A 22,867-nucleotide genomic window follows, 5' to 3' on the forward strand; every position below is an offset into this window, starting at 1 on the left:
ATATACATTAATAAAGTTGTTTAAATCAAAATACGTTGTTGCTGTTGAAATAGTTAGATTGTAATTGCTGCCAGTTATATCTGTCAGATTAAAGTCCCCGACTAGACTGTCAGACCAAATCACAAGGAGCTGGATTTCCTACTGAAATGCCCTCATATTGCTTAGCTCAGTGGTTCCCAAGCTTTTTCGTTTCACGGCACCCTTAGTGTTTCGAAATTTTTCCGCGGCACCCAAGTCAGAATATAGGTCTATCGAACACTTGCAACGCTCACTTAGTGTGGTTAGGTTGCTTGCCTTAAGGCGAGGAGGGACAATTACACACTAGTTGTGCATTTATTTGAATATCGTCGGATTGGGCACTGCTATTTAAAAAAGGGTTTAGTATGCAACAGAGTATGAATTTCTCTCCATGTTGCAAGTGGAAACTGTTTTTCAAGTTGATTAGTAAGCTAGACACGATGTTTGAAAAATATGATTAATAAGTATTTACAGAATCCCATGTATTCCTTATGGGAAATCGACTTCAACTTCAAGTTTCGGCTAATCAATTGGGGGTTTCGGCTAATCAATTGGGAGTTTCGGCTAATCAATTGGGAGTTTCGACCCTTCCTTCTACTATGACATAGTTCAACGTGTCCTTTTTCTGTCCATGTACTTTTCTACGTCATTGGATGTTTGATATTCCCGAGAGAACGAATAAGATAATGGTCCCATAAACCTAATCCATTTCTCCTTGCCTCATACGGTCATCCTGGCAGTGTTGCCAAACCTGATGTGCATAAGAGAGCTACATTTCACCATTAATAGAGCTAAAGATGACTTTCAAGGAGCTAGATTAACGAAGGCTGCATAAAGTGCCTCCTAGGGTAATTTTAGGTGTTAGAGAGGTGGGGGCGCTGATATTACCGTTAGCTTTAAAATTATGGCAATTTTTTCTTAGTTTTCACCGCCTAGATTTGGCGACATCACCCATCTCAATAATCCAATGATGTTCATATGAAATCGAAAATAAAGGATTCCCGGATGATAATATTGTCATCTTCACCTTAGCCACAGGGCTATATATAAAAATACCTGGGGAGGAAAGAGGGGGTGGGTGACGCAGCCTATATATGAATATCGCGTCACGTGCAAAATGTACACTAATGGCAAAGGTTGGTCTTTATGGGCCAGAGCCAGTGGTGGCATCATGGTGGGGCAGAGGGCGGTGCCACAGTTCAAAGTCAAACGAGTTCACGAAAGAGCCAGATGTGGCTCCAAAAGAACGAAGTTGGCAACAGTGATCGGCAGTTGCCCCAGCAAGAAAGACCTAGGAGAAATTGTCCCTCCTCGCCTTAAGTTAAAAGATAAACACACATTTGAAATTCAGAAACATTTTGTGTGTAAAAAGTACTAAATAAGAACATATTTGGAATAAGTGTCATTTCAGTGAAAATATTGGAACATTTCGCGGCACACGCTTTGGGAACCACTGGCTTAGCTGCTAGATGCTGTGTGGTCATGAAAAGAGAATCTGTGAGTTTGATGAGGAAAAGCGGGTTTTGTTTGCTGTTTTTGATTTTGTGTTTTAAGAGTCCACTTTATACACAGTAAGGCTAATCGGAACTGGACCTACAGTTTAGAATAGAATCCAAACCACTAAGTGCCTGCATCTGGAATCGAACCCGGGACCCCTTGATTACAAGGCGACGACGCTACCACTGCGCCATCAGGAGGCCCTCTGCTGTTTTTTAGTTTTGCTTATGATTTTCGTTCGCTGCTCGATTTTTTTTTTAAAAAAAGTATATATTAGTAGAACCATATTAATAGTTTATAATAAAAGCTAATAACAATAAACGGGGGTACCATACATACAACTTCCGCGACACAGACGTCCTGGTTTAAAATTAAGACACCAGGACAATAACCGAATGTGTGCGGGTGGAGGATGGGCACAATTAGGGGGTTCTCCCCTTTTTTTGTAGAACTGTTTTTATTAATATTTAAGAATATATCAAAAGCAATGAGATTTGTACACGAAAAATGTGATTAGCCGATAATGAAAATCTTGATTATTACCAATGTATTAATTGTTTGACATATTTAATTGAATTTTGTAATGAATCACATGTATGTATACTTACCTAGGTAGCATTTTGAGTACATCTTGATTACCATATTTTCATTCGAGCCAATTTCTAGCTCATGCTTTTCTTTTAATTTGGTAATTGTAAGGAATATATTAGTAGCTATTCTCTTAGGACATTCCTCCTGAAGTCGCTCGTCCATCATTTTTAGCTTGTCTACTCTGCGCAATGCGTAGTGGGAACAAAAGTGTACCAACAAGTACGAATATAGTGTGATGCGGAAACTAGCAGGTGATAAAGTACCACACCACTAGTCCAAGTCCAGCAGGAATTCCTAGCCTCGTGTAAGTCAGCCTTTAGTTTTGTAGCGTTTTCCGAAGTGTCGTCACCAACAATACACCTTGAACGGACACAGTCCCCGATTCAATTGCATTATCATTAAAGTTAGGCAACAAAAAGGCATATCGACATGACACATTGCATAACAAGCAGGATAGGTTCATCTTAATCTTTGTGCTTATACGGATGAGCGTACGATTCTGGTATCGAATCTTGGATTCTTGTATCCCAATGATTCAGGTAACAAATATAAAACCTATGCACAAATAATCGAATCCGGCAGATATCCGCTTGGGCATCGCAGTAGTCGCATTTAGCTGAACGAGACCGAGATATTTTACAGAAATATTTTTCGTTTTCTTCCTCGTCTTCAAGGGTAGACCCGTCCGTCCCTTTCTGCTACCGCCTTCCCCTAGCAAACAAGAGAATTGGGTAAATATATGCACGTTTATTCCCAATTTTTATTTCATATGATATTTCTACCACTAACTCCGAGGTGCAACAGGTCTTTGAGGTCAAAGCACTGCCACGCACGTGGGTGGCACGTGGTGAAAACATCGAGTCCCATCGCCGCTGTTTTCTGGCTTCCGAGACCATAGCTCGCTACTTCAACTTTTCAAGTATCTCCCCAATTGTGCTCACGATGCTGGGCAAACGCCAAAATTTTTGGGGCTCCCACCGGATGTCCCAAAATGTCCCCCAAAAAGGAATCCCTCCTTCGGCCTCCCCGCTCATAGTAGGGGTGTGTGGAATCAGCTCTTAGGGGTAAATATTTTTTTGACGAAACCTCAGAAAAGCTAGATCATCTTTAAAACCATCCCTGTTCCTCTCTCATGCATAAATGAAAGACATCGAAAAGATCCTTAGGCACAAATCTCTGGCTTGTGTTTGATTCGTGCTGGTTTTCAGTCGGCGGTTATTTATCTAACCCTTACTGAAGTGCAACTTCGTGAACCAGTTTTGTTTATAAAGAGAATACTTTGCAGAAAACTTTCCAAGTTCATGTTCTGATTGGATTACTGGTAACTGAGCAAGTTAATTATTTTTAAAAATTAGAAGTTAATTGGGTCGAATTAAATTCTTCATAATTTGAAACCTGATTTCAAGGCAGTTTTATAATTACATAAGGTACTGGAAAAATTACAAGCATTATTCACCGTAGTACCATTCTCTCTCTTGAATCTATGTACCATGTATTGAAAATACAAACATGTTACTGCTATCAGTTTGAAACTTGAAGCCAAAAATTTCAAAGCCGGGGGATGGGGGATATAGTCATGGCTGCGAGCATACCTTCATATTTCCACTTGTAACAATTATTTTGAAGATTGAGTCATTGCACCACACAAGATTGGAATTTTTAAGTTTGCTAAGAAGGATCCTCCACAAGTGAGAGCAAGTAATTTCGTCATAAAAATGAAAACAATAACAAGCTATAATGTGCAGCTCCGCCATATTTATGTCCCCCTGGCTATGCGCGAGCGAAGATCCGCGGCTTCAAACAAAAGTGCATCGTTTTCAGTCTGTATCTAGAGGTCTGTGATCACTTCTTGCTCTCTCTCTCTCTCTCTCTCTCTCTCTCTCTCTCTCTCTCTTCGCGCGCGTCACTTCTTTCTATGTTTTGCTTTGCTTTCTCTTGTTTCTCTGAATTTCGCTTTTATTTCGCTCCATTTTTTTCATTTACATTTTCTCCCCTTTAAAACATTTATTTCTTATCATATCAAGGTTAGCATATTGTTAAATGGATAAAAATAGCACCACGCCATGAAGGCGTATAGGGGGTGTGGGGGTAACGCCCCACACTTTCTTGATCCGGTCGTGAGTGGGGGTGATGTGATCAGCATCACGCCCCTGACCGCCTTTACCCCCCAGGGTTTCCCCCAGGTACCCATGTTATTCGACGCTGGGTGGGTGCCGGGGCCGCTTCCTACGTTAGAAAAGTTCCCGGATTTGAACCGGCCGGGGATCGAACCCGGGACCTTGAGCATGGTAGTCAGACGCGTTACCGACTGAGCCACCGCGGCCACTCTTTGTTAAATGGACGTTATCCATTATCTAGTAACTACTTCCGTAGTGTTAGAAAAGTTAAAAGTAGAAGCACTAGACAATGTACAATGTCCATTTAACATTGCGTGCTAATAAAACCCATTGTCACTGACATTCAGAGAAATGTGACGTCACTGTATCCCACATAAGGATACAACTTTTTTTGATTTGAAGTCCCCTCCTCTTCCCTCGCGTGGTTACAACAGCAAATGGCACTCTATATCAAAGTTCCAGGTACCCAGAGCCGTTTAACATTTCTGATCACGACGACACAGAGAGAAGAGCGAAAAGCGACAATATTGGATCATTCAGAGATCAAATCTTTGGCAGCCCGGTTTGTAATTTGAGCAGCGGTCATAGCCGTAAAAGCTCGGACGTTCCATTAGCACTGTGCCTAATGAAGGCCAAATCAATCAATTTCTGATGATGGTGGACACACACCAAAAAAACTGTAGATGTACTCAATTTAGGATTTACCGCTTCATCCCCTTTAAACTCCCATTACCTCGTGTGACAACTTTCTGCATAGGTTATCACATTACATGCTTTGACACCTTTCGTCACTAACGGTTTAATTCAACCTCGTCCATATAACATGTTGTGATAGAGGCTGTTACGGTTAGTAACAAATAATGAGTTTTGTGTGTCTTATTTCGTACACTGTAGGGTAGTTAGGAAAAATACATTAAAACAATTATGATACAAAAATGTATTGAATGATGTCCTAAACAACATGCAAGAGTCCTGTGAAATCCGACTGGAGATATTTCGCCATATTGAAAAAATGATCTCCAAACTTGATTGATTAGTTTGGTTTATTTTACTTCACCTTTCTGCCACTTTTGGCTAATCGCAAAGATGAGGATGAGTGATGTGGTGTAATTGATGAAGAGAGACTCAGAAAGGTCACACATTCCTAGGCCTGGATTCGAACTCGGGACTCCTGGCGGGGCGTCGTAGTGCACTGTGATGGCCTCCAAACGCATACATTTTGAAAAATATATGTAAATTCAGGAGATATCAATTGACAGAAACGTGTGGAATGATGCCCTAGAAACATATTAACATTCAGATCACGATATTGAAAATGGCCGTCAAAACGTTAAACTATAGAGAATTTTGACAACAGAAAAAAATCCATTCCCTCTCACGCGCTGGTAAGATTCAATTCAACTAAGGTTTACAAACGTCAAAGAGCCAGAGCAAAAGTAGTTATCAAGAGGAGAACCCAACAATCAAATAGGCAAGATTGACGCTTTCTTCTTTGCATGTTGACCCAGACGTCGAGTGTCCTATCCAGACGATCTGCCTTCATAAATGAAATTAGTTGCACGTGCGCCAGCCATGTTTACCAGCCTTCAGTGCTTCTTGTGAAAAGGCCTTTTGCCCCATTTTTCTTGAGATAAATATCTGGTGAGCGCACCTGCGTTTTGCTGTTGAGTCTGTGTGCGAAGCTGTAGGGTGTATCTCGTTCCCTGTGCTATTTTCTTATTGATCTACAGTTCAGTGGTTAGCACAGCGCGCTACAACGCCAGGGGATCCCGGGTTCGAATCCCAGCCTGGGCATAGGTGTTCTTTGTGTCCCCCTTCATCAATTTCATCATATCATCACTCGTTCTCATCTTCGCAATTAACCAAAAGTGGCAGAAAAGCAAAATAAATCAAATCAAATTTTCACGTATGTAATGATTTGTTATGTTAACTTCGGGCTAAAGGAGTAACCCCGCTAAATCCTTCCTTGGCACACCGTTGGCCTTCTTATTGTTCCGAAGTAAATATAATATTATGGATTCCAATTAATTGACCAATCGATTAAATGTCAGTCTTTATACAGGGTGATTATAAAATCACTATACATTTTAATGATAACGTGACCCATTTTGAGGGTGAGGTGAAATAGTGCTAGTATAGTAGGAGAAAACAACAGTTGCTTTCTTGTCCCGTCTACGTGGAACGATGTATGAACATGTGCAATCCACTTTAGCCGTAATCCTTTGCTCTAATTGTGCGCGTTGCCCCAGCCACGTTGCCACTACAATGTTATTAGACTTTATATTCACCCTGTAAATAATATAGAGCAAGGTTCCTATGATGCAGTGACGTGCGGTGACGTCGACACTTGGGGTAGCAATGAGTGGCGTGTCCAACGGGTCATAATCCCCCCCTCTTTTAGGGCCCAGTATTCCTAAAAGAAGAACGTCAAATACAGGAAAATTGCAAAGTTAGGAATGACTACAAAAAATTGTACACATAACTTCCACCCACTTTGGAAAATGAAAAACGATTTGATTTGACTACTGAGCCAGAGATGCCGGGTTTGAATCTCGGCTTGGCAATGGGTGATTTTTGTGTGTCCCTTGCCCTTCATCAATTTTATCATATCGTCTTCGCGATTATCCAAATATGGCGGAAAGCGAAGTAAAATAAACCAAATCAAACAATCAATCAATGAATGATTTTATTTGATTCGCTTTTTTATACATTAGGTTAATCGCGAAGATGATACCACAAAATTAATGAAGGAACAAACACAAAGAACACCCATGTCCAGGTAGGGTTTCGAACCAGGAACTCCTGGTGTTGTAGCGCGCTGTGGTAACCACTCCCCCACGGTTGGTTGATTTGATGGTGGATTTGACGTTTTAAATCCACTTTATACACAGAAAGGCTAATCGGGACTAGACCTATAGTTTAATGTGGGATCCGAACCAATATATGCCTCCATCGGGTACAGATCCGGGACCACTTCCACTCCCCCGCGGAGGTCGGCCGACAACAAACAAGTGAGGAAGGCGCTAACCATTCGGATACGTGTGTATCGGTAAAGCAAACTGCATTTTTCCTGAGTAGTAATTTTCAATTGAAGTTTTTAAATACCATCTTTATATATGATTAACGTTTTTTTAAAAATTTGCATTGCTTGATTTCCATAAATTTCCCCATCCCACGATCTCGTTACTGAAGGATCTGGGCTCGAGCCCTGGCCTTTGCTTGAGTGTTTATTTGCAACCACTCTTCACCCGTTTAATTTAATCAACGTTCATCGTCATGGCAGAAATTAGGTAAAGCGATGGAAAAGAGAAGAAAATGCAAATAATTTCCTCCCAGTGCATCTGCAGGGCACTGTGAAATCAGGAGCCTAGAATTCTCTGTTTATGATTGTCCCTCACGACTTTCCAAGCTCTTAGCTACTTATTCCGATTAAATCTATACAGCTAGAAAAAGCGATGGGTAACAAAACACAACTTTAAACAAACATTTTTTCTACTTTCTTCAATGATAATCATTTGGCTTTTTGCGTTCTAGGATACATTTTTCATTTCCAATTTTCTCATTATTCACTGCAGGCAGAGTACAACACATAAGAACAAGAATGCACGCTCGACACGAATCCCGGCCTGCATTGTTCTTTGCGAGGTCCCTTCATCAATTTCATCACATCATCACTCATCCTCATTTTCGCGATAACCAAATGTGGCAGAAAAGCGAAGTAAAATAAACCAAACCAACAACAAGAATTAGAACGCGCGTTTTCTTGCTCAAATTAATACATCCGTATTTATGACTGTTTAGCTTACCAATTTTTTATTGGAGGCCAAGAGATTAGTATATTTAAATAAAACACTACTAAAACGAGAGCAAGAGGGAGCGTGAGCAAATATTTGTTATTTAATCATTATATATTCCATATTTTTAAAAAAATCATAAAATTTTTGTCTGCACATAAGACGTTCCAATTGCATAAATGATAAAAGTACATCCCATATCATACATACATAACGTGTAAAAAGTAGTGTAAATACAGAGGACAGAAGTACTGCAGAAAAATTTTCCCTTAGTTCTTTAGAGGATTTACAAAGGATGCGAAGGGAATCCGATCCCCTATCTGTCCTATAGGAGATAGACTGGAAGACCTGAAAGCACGGGCTTTCAACCATTGGAGCGGGGGCGAGAGGGCAAGGGAGGTAGAGGCAGAAATCTTCTCTTTCCCTTCGAAAACCCGTTTCTATATACCTGGAACTGTGAGGCAGAGAAAGAGCGAGCTAGGCCGCTGAACGCACCGAGGGTCGAGAAGCGCGTGATAAAAAGTGTTGCATATGAACTGTGGCTTCAACAAAACAATAAATATTGTGATTTGAAAATAATTAGAGATTTGAGATTGATTGATCTATCTCAGCTAGACTAGCTACTCCTCAGTGCACGTCACTGCTATGATGTCGATATTTCAATATTCAAATTTTAAGATGGGCATTCTGCTACCAGAATATAGGTTTTAAGTCGGTATCTTTTCTACTAGGGATGGTATCTAGACGAGATTTGGTCAGTCTCGTGTGCGAGAAGGGCTCTCTCGTTCTCGGTCTCTTCTCGTGTCTCCAAATACAGTATAATCAATATACACAGCTTGTCACAGCTAAATTTTCACAGCGTATAGAAGTCATTAAGGGAAACAACTTTTCTTATTAACGTTTTTTTTTTTTTTTGACACCTCTTTTTCGACCCTACGGATCCTCATGAACAAAATTATATTCTGAAAGTATGCAACTGTCCTGCACAGGTTCACAATTACCAGTAAAGGATTTTCTTTCCAGTTGCTGTTATCAAAATATTCCAGTGATTGCCAACGCCGGGCTGCGAGAAGTTCTCCTGAAATTTTGTCAATTTTGTTTGCGCAGCAATTTTCATTAACAAAATGTTTTGTAGTGGAAATATTTTGTAGTGGAAATATTTTGATTAACTGGAACTTTTCCGTATTCAGAATTCAACATGCCAATGAAAATCAGCACTTATCAAATTAATTTGACGATAATGGCCTTTGGATACTTCAAGAATTCATTAGATCCAGTGGCTGGCAAATAATTTGAACATAGGTTTATATCTGTCAATAAGCCTGGACATAATCGAACTATTACTAGTTATAATTATGCCAAAATGTTATTATTAATATTGCATTTCAATGGTACATACATGTATTAATAAATCCATAAAGTTTTTAAAAATAGGGAAGTAATTACGAGTTACATTGTTGGGATCGGGGTTCCGACTTTTTTAAAAATATATATATTTACAGGGGCGAGCTCTCACGAAGGTAGATGACGCCAGGTATTCTGGGTTCGAATCCCGGCCTGGGCATGGATGTTTGTGAGTGTCCATTCATAAATTTCATCACGTCATCACTCATTCCCATCTTCGCAAATTATCCAAAAGTGGCACAAACAGCGAAGTAAAATACAGCAAATCAATCAATCTCACGAAGGTAGAGAACGATTGAAATATGGCTAATCTATAATAATCTAAGCCTCAGTATTTAAAGCAGTAGTTCTTAACGTTTCTTTTACCTCGAACTACTTTGAGGTAAGTTTAATTCAATATTTGATCCCCTAAAATGCATCAAATACTTATTTAAATTCGCTCAAGAGTATTTTATTACAAATGCACACACTATGTATTATTGCAATACTCATTTATATTGTAATAATAATATTACTTAACAAAGAATGATGACGTAGTATATTTCAATGAGAAGGCTAGTGTCGCATTTCACTTACAAGTCTTGTTATACAGGGTGGCTCAATAAGTCACTTAACACCCCCAGTACAAGGCCACTGCAGCGCGCAACATGGAAATGGTGATGACCAATCGTTATCAGGCCAAGGGGGAACTACATTGACGCCACCCACACGGTCGGCGGCCATCTTGATGTCCGCCATCTTGAATTCAACTTCAGAATTTTAAATGGGAAGGGGGTCGTGCGACATATCAAAATCGGCTAGAATTTCACGAGAAATGCAATGGTGAAGGTTTTTTCGACGTATCTTTAACTAGTAAAAAGTTATGACTGAATTCTTGTACCAATTTGCTCCTTTTCGAGGTGTTAGAAAAATGCCTTAAAATTTGTTTAGCGCTTCGGTAATGCATCGAGATCAAAGTGACGTCTATGGAGAGACGTTCGCATGCCATTGCACATTATTTTAATCGGATACATCCATGAAGAGCTGTGCATTATGAATGGTTGTCGCGAACAATTTACAGTGTGACGCTTCCATTGAATTAAAAGTCCTTCACAGTGACAAGGCTAATGTTTATGTTCATAAGGAAGTTCATAAACAGAATATTCGATGATTTTTATCTGATAACTAACTTTGGACAAAAACTGGTTCATAACGTTCCCATAAGTGTTCTGGTGTTCTTCCCTATTGAAAAAACTCTGTAAAAAGTACCTTCTTCCATAAGCAAGGATGAAAAAAACTGTTTATTTAACAAATCCAAGTAGCCCTAAGCATTTAAGGTTCCGTTGATGGAAAATTGACTGACCAATCGTGTTCCACACAGCACGCCACACCATTAACTTACCAACCCTAACCATTCAGCTTTGATCTGTCGAAAATGGGTTATCAGATAAAAATCATCGAATATTCTGTTTATGAACTTCCTTATGAACATAAACATTAGCCTTGTCACTGTGAAGGACTTTTAATTCAATGGAAACGTCACACTGTAAATTGTTCGCGACAACCATTCATAATGCACAGCTCTTCATGGATGTATCCGATTAAAATAATGTGCAATGTCATGCGAACGTCTCTCCATAGACGTCACTTTGATCTCGATGCATTACCAAAGCGCTAAACAAATTTTAAGGCATTTTTCTAACACCTCGAAAAGGAGCAAATTGGTACAAGAATTCAGTCAAAACTTTTTACTGGTTAAAGATACGTCGAAAAAAACCTTCACCATTGGATTTCTCGTGAAATTCTAGCCGACTTTGATATGTCGCACGACCCCCTTCCCATTTAAAATTCTGAAGTTGAATTCAAGATGGCGGACATCAAGATGGCCGCCGAAAGTGTGGGTGGCGTCAATGTGGTTCCCCCTTGGCCAGATAACGATTGGTCATCGCCAATTTCAAATTCCATGCCGCAGTGGCCTTGTACTGAGGGTGTTAAGTGACTTATTGAGCCACCCTGTATAACAACTAACGCAGGCGGTCTGTACTTGATCTGGTAACAATCTGAAAATGTGGATTATAAGCTAACTCAAATATTCATAAAAACGTTAAAAATATTGTCATGTTTTTACGTCTTGCATGCTGTTGAACATATTTAATTTTTTAATCGGTTTTGACAGTCAGATTTTCCATGAACCTTTACAACTATAGAAATTTGTGACCCCTGGGATTAAACCGAGGATTTGAATTGTTCATTTCTGGTTGCTTCTTTTTCAAACAATCTGCTTTCGTCAAGTTTTTCGAAACAATTGAACTAAGCTTTCCTTTCTTCTTTTCAGTTTTGCAGATAAGGAGGAAGCAACAGTATTACCTCTACTAAACGCGGGATTCGACAGGGTAAGGTAACAAAGGTTTACGTTGTGTTCCTTGCTTTCCTAGCATGCTTTACTACTAGCCTAGTAATGTGGACTACGCTACAGGGTGGCCCATAATTTAGTAGACAAAAATACATTATTAATTACGAGTACTGTCAGCTGACTTATGCATTATCGCAGACGTAGAAGAGGTATGAAGTAGTTCAGGGTTAGTGAACAGCCATAGGTTGGCATGGGTGCAGATGTCGTATAATAGATATATTTTTTTAAAGCACCATATTAAATGGAACATTTTAATCTAGCATTTTCATCTGTTTGATCCGTTCATCCTCTCATTGTGATTAACTTAGTCCTAGTGGTGGAGGAAAAAAACAATACGGGATACAAATACAGGGTTTTCACCTGTAAAAAGTTTAAAAAGTGTAGATATGTACATGAAAAATATTGGAGTGTAAGGGGTGACCCTTTCCAAGATGTCCAAATGTCACCCTCCCTTCCACGCAGTACATCCTGGACTGCATTTTACAGACTAGCGAGGCTGTGGTGTCTGGACCCTCGGCCAGTAGAATCCTCTGTGGGGCTTGTGTTGTGTCGTCTCTATATGCTTGTGTGTGATTGTCCCTTCATCCATCTCCTTATCACCATTCACTTTCACCTTCACGATTAGCCAAACGTGGCAGAAAAGCAAAGTAAAATAAATCAAATCAATAACATCAACAATCAAAATAATATTAAGATGGACCTGAAGGAAATTGATAAGGATGGTTAAGAATAGATTGGTATCTTCTTGTAATCAAAGGGTGCCCGGGTTCGATGCCCAGTGGAGCCACAGAGTGATTCGGGTCCCATTTGAAACTGTAGTTCCAATCACGATTAGCCTATTTGTACAACTTCAAACAAAACCACAAATAGATAGGAACAGATGGAAGACTTGTGGTATTGCGGTAAAAAAAACCTTCGGGTTTAGGATTGCCAGAATTTAGTTAATATCAAAATAACAAGTAGTCCAAGCTTCTGGCATTGAAAAATACTAAGATCGAGATGTATTTGGTGACATGGAAATATTTTTTAAAATATTTCAGAATTTTGATTTAGAATTTTACCATCTTAACAATGAATAATAATTATTTTAGTCATCGAATAGTATTAAATGTTTAATAGTTTTCCTTCAGATCATGAAATTAGATAGATGTTGCTTATATAGCGTGAAGATGTTAGGAGTTTAACCCCAAAACCACACTTTCGTGTAAAATATGTTCTGTTTACTACTATTAGTTAAAGTAAAGATTTGTCTTATCAATTCCACAGAGACCTTCTAACTGTTCCAAACGCATAGGCACAGACGTCACGAGATTTTTTTTTACAGTGAATACTGCCTTGTGTATTTTGCTTTTACGACGAACGGAACAGCGGGTTCGGCATTAACGTTCTAACAGCTCTTCAATTTGACGTGGTTTATCCACCCACCCTTGAAGATGCACGCCAAAGCAGAGAACCCACAAACGCGGTTTCTTTGAGGCTTTCGCGGCAGGAAACTAGGCCTCCGGCAAATTCTGGTGAACATTAACTTCTCTGTGCTCCAAAATGGGAACCAGCTGACGAGCAAGCTGGAAACAGAGTAGCAGCGTTGAAGGGAATGGCTTTGGAAGAAACCTCGTTGTCGAGCGTGTAAGCATTGCTGAGAGGTGGTACTTGCGGGAGGGGATGGGCAGTGGAACTGGTTGGGACAGGGAGAATGAAATTGTCGCGAGGGGAGCTGTGTGTTTTGTTTATTTTGCATCGCTTTTCTGCCACTTTGGGATAATGGCGATGAGATAAAGTGGATGAATGGACCAGTGGTGTGCCTAGGATTCTCGAAAGGGGGATTTACGTATACTTTCTTTCAGTAGTCAATCCTCATTTTGCCACTTTTTCCTGCTTTTGACATTTCTTTAGGAACAAATCCTCGTGTTCTGGATTCACATCACATAATGTACAGTATGCACCAATTATGTTATATGTATTTCTATGTATCGTATTGTACTCTACCCAGGTATTATTATACTTATTATAAAATGCAACCAAATTATAATAAATAGAGAAAATAAAGTCGAGGGAGCCGTTAAATTCCTGCAACTAACGTCCTAGTATATTTTTAGCAACCAACACAATAAGCGCATATCCTCGAATGTATGCGGGTGGAGGCGGGCTTACTTAGTTTTCTTTAGGAATACACGGCCAATCTCCTTTGGACACGCCACTGAGTACTGTAGTGCCCAGTGGCGTGACCAAGGGGAGAGTTTGTGGTGGTCATAACCCCTCCCCTTTGGCCCAGTATTTCTAACAAAAAGTACATCAAAGGTAGAAAAAGATGGCAAAATGAGAGCTGACTACCAAAACAAGTGTATGTAATCTCTCCCTATCGAAAATCCTACGCACACCACTGTAAGCCCTGTTCTTTGTGTACAAACAGTACGAAGCGCCGTTAATTCTGTGCAAATAGTATTGACAGTGCCGTGCCCAGGATTTTCGAAAGGGCAGGTTACGCAAGTCCGTAACAAGGATTTTTTCGAGGGAGGGGGCAGATCCGAATGTGGCCCTACTGAAAATTATGTCTACAGTTGGATTATATGTGTGTGTGTGTGTGTGTGTGTGTGTGAGAGAGAGAGAGAGAGAGAGAGAGAGAGATTATAAAATAGTTAAAATGTTTAAATGTTTTTATCAGATTTTATTTAATTCTTGCTTTCTGTTAATAATGATCAAAGATTTCATACTTACATTAGTCTTGCATCCGTGTTTTAACTTTATTTTGTATATGCTGCTACAAGGCCCGTACCCAGATTTGTTTTAAGGAGGATGGACTAGATCCGAATAGGAACAAAGAGAAGATCAGAATTGAATTAGACTAATTTGCATTGCTTCTCTGCCAAGTTTGTCTAATCGCGACATTAAGGATGAGCGATGATATGGTGAAATTGATGAAGGAACTCCGAACTATTCGAATAATTCTGTGTTCCGAAAATTAACAAATGTTTTCAACAGTGAACAGTCATGATAATTCTATGTTTAGGAAATAATATATTTATAAATTAAATGATACGTATTAGCAATTATTATTACAATAACGAACATGTCTAAATGTGAGTTAACAAAAAAGAGACAATTTCGCATCACGACTGCAATTCGAAAAAGTCCGGACAGGTATTAATAGGAATGGACCTTCTCGATTAAATCGGTAAATCGGGACATCTTGTAGCCTTCCATCAATGGTTATAAAACTAAAACTATCCAATATTGCAGACTGCAGATTTCTACACAACAAACATATTCATTTATTTAAGACAAAATTTAAATATTTACAAATTTGAAAAAAACATCGATGTTAATTTTGAAGTTTTTTTTTTAGCTTCACATTTAAATGTTTCATAGGTCGAAGGGGGCCATGGCTCCTCCCCTGGGTACGGGCCTCAGGTTACGTATACAGTACGTAGTAGTCATTCCTCATTCTTACCAGCTTTTCCTGGATTTGACTTTCTTTTTTAGGACCCCACCCTTGGGCACGCTACTGGAATAGACAATCACAAACACACAGAACATCAACACAATTCCTACAGAGGATTACACTTAAATAAAAAAAATAAAAATAAACTAAACAAGCAGGTTTTTTTGTTTTAAGAATGTTTTAAATGTTCTAAACAGCCTATTAAATAGGAACCGAAAAAACATGTTTTAAACAAATAAAACGTTTAAAACATAATGCCAAGAAGAGTTATTTTATAAGAATAATGATTAATAAGGAATCTGTTAATCATACAAGGATGGACTGTGTTCCTTTTATAAAGTAAATGCTTGACTAACTTCCTAAAATACATATTTATGTTATTCTTAAATCTCGCATGTTGCCTGTTCGAGAAGGTTCAAAGCTTCAACTAATCCACAGTTGCCAGGCCTCACTCATGGCAGTCCACGTGATAGCTACTCTGTTGTTTTTTTTTGGGGGGGGGTAATACGACATTTTATTGTATATGCAACTAAATATTGACCTTAACAACTATGTGCAGTATGTTAAGTGAGGAGCAAAACTGTTTCATCCACGTAGTGTTCAATTTTATACATGTTTTAAACACTTGTAAAAAAATATATAGCCAAGTGCTTTAAACGTGGGGCAGGGGTATTCAAGACGATATGTTTCTTTGTTAATTGATGTACATTTTCAGTCACTGAACAGATTTCTATGCACAATAAACAAAATGGCATGAATTGAATGAAAAGGCAAAGTTACAAAACAAGCAAATAACCAAAAACTATCAAACATCAAGTATCAAAATATGTTTTTAACAAGTCCAAAAAAAACATGTTTAAAACATTTTGTTTTAACATTTGTGAAAAAAAAGCCGTGTGTTCTAAACGTTTAAAAGAAGTTGTTTAAAACATTTTTGTTTTAAACATGCCTGTTTTCCAAGGTGCTAATGCTGTTCCTAGCCGCTCGTCACATTGTGTCTCTGTTATACGTATATACTTGTTTTCCACCATAGAAATCACGTAACATTTTAAAAAGTTCTTATATTTATATTTCCGCAATAGAAGAACTACAACCAACAACTGGGCGAATTTTGCCTTCTATGATTTCAAAGAAGTAAATAACAAGCACACGAGTGAAGCAGGGACGACGATCGGTAGTACAGAATCCTGCATCGTTGAGTCCTGCGTGCACTTGATTGCTCGTGTACTCGGCACTTTCGAACTGCACTAGGTGACGTCATTTCAGACAAGAGCGTACTTCAAGCCTGCTTTGTGCGCCTTTCGGATAGACTAAAAAGTTATAACTTTAAAGTAATAGTATACAACGAAATTTTATTTTAGGGGTGTGCGGGATCCCGAAAAGTCGGGACCGGGAAAAAAAATTCCCGTCCCGATCCCGATTTCAGGAAATTAATTCCCGACTTTTCAGGATCCCGAGAAGTCGGGTAATATCGAATGGTCATTTTAAAAAGTCGTTAATTCTCGACGTTTTCTGCATTGTAAATGTCTGAAACTTATCGAAAATTGTTCGTTTTTGTACCAGAAATGCAAAAACAATCACTTAAAGTGAAAATGACGTATAGAATTCGAGATTTCCAGAGCTTCGGGAAATTTTGAACATTTCCCGTCCCGAAAATTTCCTTACTTAGTCGGGAAATTGCGAATTTTTCCCGTCCCGAATGTCGGGATTTAAAAAAATGTCCCGTCCCGACCCAAAAAATTCTGTCCCGCACGCGAGAATTTTTTCTACTAACAACTATGCCATATCTAGCGAATTATCCAATCAGATGCGAGGATTTGTTTCCCGCGCGATTCTGTCGTTTTCACCTCCGGCCCATTCCCGCGTAGTTCTGTCGTCTGGCATCCAACACGATGGATGGTTCTGGTGAAGAGTTTGTTTTAACTTTTGCAAGTGATATCGTACCCATCAATAGAATAAAACAGTCATATGAAATTAGGTTGTTTTTTTTTCTCCGATTGAACATTTATGAAGGCTTCCCTCACACATAATCGGTGGTTCTGCACACGCCTATGCAACAAAGAAAGGCGCGAGTTGCAGGTAAGAGAAAATGGAATACAGTGGAATCATGAGAAACGTGCAGGCGCATTACTTTGATTTTTATTGCGTGTTTTAGCAATAGCCTATCAGAAAGACAAATTCAATATGCTTTAATTGTACGTGTATGTTTACATCGATGGTGATATTTTCAGGAAATCTCTCAAATCCATATTTCTTTTACCACGTATCGTACAAATACAAATGTCGATTGAAATGGTTTGAATTTTTATTTAAAACAGGATAGTTGGGTTGTTTTTGACAGATGATAAATGTATGTGTATGTGATATCCATGAAAGAATTAATGATTATACATTGGCATTAACATTGCATAATTTTCGCAAAGCATTCCCCCCAGTTCCTCATTGTCAGAATGTTAAATCATGGAAGCATCCTCTTAGCTAACCCCAAGGTTCGACCAAACATGTGCCGGCTCCTGTGGCGGAGTGGTTAGCACATCGCGCTACGACGCCAGGGGTCCCGGGTTCGAATGCTGGCCTGGGCATGGATGTTTGCGAGTGTCCATTCATCATTTCATCACTCATCTCCATGTTCGCAAATTAGCCAAAAGGCACAAAAAGCGAAGCAAATGAACCAATCAATCCACCAAACATGCCCAAAGCTGCATTTTCCACTTCAAGAGCGGGGTATCAAGGAAATACGCGTAAGTACACATATGAGCATCTTTATGTTACTACAGTCGCATGCCGTGAGTTTTTCAACAGTGTCATCTGCTAATAGACAATTATGGTCGAGACAATCCCGGCCTGGGCATGGATGTTTACGAGTGTCCATTCATCAATTTCATCATAATATCATCACTCATCCACATCTTCGCAATCAGCCAAAAGTGGCACAAAATCGAAGTAAAATAAAGCAAATCAATCAATCCAGGGCCGCCGTTAGGGGCGTGAGACGTGTGCCACCGCACAGGACCTCGCGCTTCGAGATATTTAATATTATTGACTCTTTTATTCATATCCATTTCTCATGAAAAATTGATCACATTAGAATATATAAATGAAAAGAAAAGAAGCCTATATTAGCAATACAGCTTCATTTGCAATCAGCATACATACTATAGAAAAGGAAACCAAAATCGAAAACGGATACAGCGAGCCTGCTGTGAAAAGAAAATTTCAGCACTATACACAGTGGAGTTTCTTGTTTGTGATTCCAACCTTCTACCGATTCCCTGTCATAAACTCTATTGTTCGATAGAGTGCAGATGCATCGTTGTGATCGCCCGAATGTGACCACCAGCAGTGAGATGGACATATAATTCATCCATTGTGACAACTTTCTTCCATTTGGAACCCGCCAGGTATTTTTCATACAGTTTCCTGCAGTTCGTCTTACGTTCGGCAATGTGTAGAAGGTGGTGTACACGGGCCTTCCGCACACACTTCAACCTGAGGCGCTTGCGCTTGTTTTGTTCACAGTTGACGGTGCGAGGTGAAATGTGTGGGCCATATCGTATCAATCCATAAAATTATATTTTATTTTAAAAGCCTCTCTGAATGCTTCATGTTGACCAGGGCATTCACTTGTTTATCTCAGTTGTCACGTTGAGTCGGTGGATTTTTTTGGCACGCCAATCGACGGATCCCCCTTCGGACTTCGGGTGACACTTTGCTTGCAGCCCTTCTCCTGGTGGTTTTCGTGGGTGAATGTTTCGCAAGGAGAGCCTTTTGTGTGTAACGGGCCACAATAGCTTTCGCAGTAGTCACCCCGAGTGTTAACCCATTCTCCCGACACTGTTTCACAATGCGTACGTATGTAAACTTAGCATGGAAAAGGGCCATTACGTAACCCTCCCAATACCGGTTGATTTTCGACGCCATTTGATAACATTCACTACCAACACTCACGCACCTACTGCTCTCGCCAGCAGACCCATAGTTCCAGCATGATACGCCAGGTGGCAGCACCGAATCGAAAATAGTCGGATATAAAGCGAACAATCTCTGTATATATCCTTAGTAATCCATTAACTTTAGCTGGTTTCAAGACACTTGGACTACAATATTTAGATCGTTAGGTGAAGAGGATGAAGAATTTCGGGGTAAGGTAGATCAATTAAAGTGTAAAGCTAATAAAAGTGATTTCAGTTATTTCAGAATAGCGGTCGTAGTGGAATGTGTTAGTTGGGGAATGTTGTTCCAGTCTTGGGAGTAGCTGGAGGGATTATTTGCATAAGCAAAGGGACTTTGCTGTGGAATACCATTCTCTCGTACCAACCTTAGATCACACACCCCGTGTATCTAAACCGGGTCTCCTGCGTGGCAGTCAGATCCCCTACCGACTATACTACCGTGGCGCGGCTCTTATGTATGTTTGTAACGATGAATCTGTAGAGCATGGCTACATACATACAGGATAAAATATGTTTTTTGAAGGGTGATATATGTTCGAAACAGGTCCTAAAGTAGCAAAAAGTTATTAAAGAAAGTTATTTGTCTTGATGTCCTCAACACGCTGCCAAATTTCGTTGGTGGCTTAAGGGAAATCGTTGTGTTGAAGGTGGGGTAAAATTATGCAATATTAATAACCATGTTGGTATTAGTGTAGAATTTTACGAGGAATTGAAGGTGTACATATTATAATTTTTCAAAATATAAGAGCCTCGCGGGTATAGTATGCACAGGGCCTCGCACTTCCTAACGGCGGCTCCAAATCAATCAATCAATGTTTAGCATAGAGCGGGAGCAAAAGTAGCAAAAAGTGTGGGTGGGCGACTGCCCGTCACGCACCTTAATCGCCGCCACTGGTTTTATCTCATACCACCTGCATAACATTTACGGTTATTTCTTAAGTGTATACCAAAAAGCGAAAACGATCTTGCGCAAATATTTTGAAAACAATCACCGAAATCGAACTTATCATATTTACTTTTCCATTTCATAAGTTACGACAACCAAAGTGACGTGTGTTCATTCCACATGTAAATTTCTCTTCCACTGATGTATTCTTCTTCGATGCTTTATTAAATGAATAACAATATCTTTATCGTACCATATACATGCAGCCGAAAAGAAGACGAACGAATGGTGCGCCACCAAGCGTTACTTCCCTGAAGCTAGTTTCCTGGCTTGCGTCCCGCACACCCCTACTTTTTTTTACAGAGGAAAATTTAAAATTTTGGTCTGCCCACACTGCTGAATGACGTATGTGCAGGTAATCACGTGATTCCAAGATGGCGCGATGCCTGAAAAAGCATAGTACGTGTTATGGCTTGCCGAGTTAAAAACCTTATGTTTTGGTGCGGAGAAGCTTCCAAACAACGTGTGCCGTATTGTCCCTCCTATGTAAAATTTCCCTATTGACCCTGAAAGAAAAGGAAATTGCAAGGTATTTTCCCTACTGAAAATGATGTCCACTGTTTTCAGTATATCAATAGTGTTTTAAAACACCTACTGTTTTCAGTTGATATGTTCATGAAGTTACAGTTGGATTATGTATTTGTAAATTAACAATCATTCATGTCTGATTCATTTTATCACATACGTAGGCAACTTCCCATCTGGTGTGTTTTGAATTGTCTCTTTCGGGTTGTATATTCACGAACACAAAGTCTAAAAGGCTGGTTTGTATCAAGCTAACATAATATAGTGAACATGTTTTTGTAAGTGTGTAGCTTCATTGTGGTTACGCACTTGTACAAAATTGAAAAACGTACTGTTTTAGACAGATTGGCACATTGTTCTTCCTATATTCACAGGATAACATCAACAAATTAGTTTAAACAAAGACCCGACTCTCAATCCTTAAAAAACCAACAAGTAAACATGTCGACTGCCTTGATCAAAAGATTGTTCATTTCTGCAATTGTGTTACACAGACATAATAACAACCATCGACCCCCCCCAAAAAAAAAACTATGGTCATGTATTCAAACTACTACCTGCTTTAAGATTGATAGTTTTTCTTGTATGTACGCATTGCTTGCATTGTAGAATTATTTTCCTGTAGTTTATGGTTATTACAAGCATAAGAAAACAGTTTTTTTGTTGTGACGTTTCAGGAGAACACACGCTCCCTTCATCAGACATTTATTTTCATTTTGACTAAAGATACAGTTATAACAATGGTTAGCAATTTATAAAACAAAAAGAATCCATTATATAATGGACGTTGTCAGTGTTATATTGTTGTAATAGAGCAACTTAACCACAGATTAATAAGATCGCTTACTTCCTATCTTTCCTTTGTAATCTGTGCGTATACCAAACCGGACATGTGGAGCCACCCTACGGCTGTTTCGAAACGTAAAGCGTTGTCATAGCAACCTCTCCGCCAATCATATCTTACTCTTGGCAGTGACAGTTGAATGCGTCTCAGCGCAATGATCCGCTCACCCCACCCTTCCATTCCTGCTTTTATTTTCTGCTAATAATTCGGGACATATCTCGTAAGGTCGAATTAATTATTTTATTTAAGTGCATAAAAATGTTCTACAAGGATAAATACCATTGTTCAGTTAATGCACGTTACGTTTGAATGATTTCTACATCTAAGGTAAGAGATATACAGAATAAGTAGCCCAGAAGCACAACATACGAAAATAATTTCAAGTTCCTGAAATTCCAGCACGTAAATCATTCCTTTGTGCATGAAAAATTGTCCGTGTATTATCTGTGGTAATAAGTATTTTTATTTCGTATTCTCCCTATTATGCGTTGCTTTTCTGACATTTTGGGCAAATCGCGATTTTATCTTGTGTAAACTCTACGGCGATTACTTTGTTCGTAGATCAATGCATTTTACCCCTCCCTCGTCGTTGTTTATTTAGCGTCGCATTTTTCCAATTTTAGGCTAATCGCGACGATGCTATGAAAAATTGATGACACAAAGAAAGCTCTAACAGGGATTCGAACCCAGGACCCCTGCATTAACCGAACAATGGTATTTATCCTTGTAGAACATTTTTATGAACTTAAATAAAATAAATACTACGACCTTACGAGATATGTCCGAATTATTAGCAGAAAATAAAACCAGGAATGGAAGGGTGGGGTGAGCGGATCATTGCGCTACCCAAAGTGTTCTAAAGGGCGCTCGAGCCATGTTGCAACATTTCCCAAATTGTCTCTTTCTCTTCATAACAATTGCTGCACAGTTTAACGTGGGTGGCAATCTGCAGGATACAGCATACTTAATACCAGCAACTGTGTTTCTGGTGCCGTCATTGTAATTTTCTCCCTTGTGTAGGCCTACCATATTCAATCGCAAGATGTAGACACTTCTGATTTACCAACGTAGAAGATTCCATTCATCTGTCTATGGCCTCATAAAACGAATGACAAATGCATCCACTTTCTCTGCAATTGATACCAGTGGAGTACCCTGAGAGGGGGGGGGGGGATTTGATGCTGAAAATGCCAGGGAAACAAAAGACAGGATTCGAAGGTTTTGTCTCAGGAAATAAGAATAAATCATAAAACGTATATTAAAAACTACTGATGGAACATTAACGCTATTCATCTAACGAAACCATTACAAATCGGCTGGCGGCTTGTAGGTATGAAATATACTGGA

General features: G+C 39.3%; 1 protein-coding gene across 5 annotated transcripts in view; it reads left to right on the forward strand.

Moving 5' to 3' along the window:
- The window catches only part of Pde8 (phosphodiesterase 8), a 406,334-nt gene that overhangs the window by 317,186 nt on the left and 66,281 nt on the right, over positions 1-22,867 (forward strand). For all 5 annotated transcript variants that reach the window (XM_083130652.1, XM_083130655.1, XM_083130651.1 and 2 more), the window contains one exon: positions 11,736-11,793. In XM_083130652.1, coding sequence (XP_082986778.1) covers positions 11,736-11,793 — 58 coding nt within the window. The remainder of the gene's footprint in view (positions 1-11,735; positions 11,794-22,867) is intronic.

The sequence above is a fragment of the Lepisma saccharinum genome, chromosome 11 (assembly GCF_977018435.1).
Source record: "Lepisma saccharinum chromosome 11, izLepSacc3.1, whole genome shotgun sequence".
NCBI lineage: Eukaryota > Metazoa > Arthropoda > Insecta > Zygentoma > Lepismatidae > Lepisma > Lepisma saccharinum.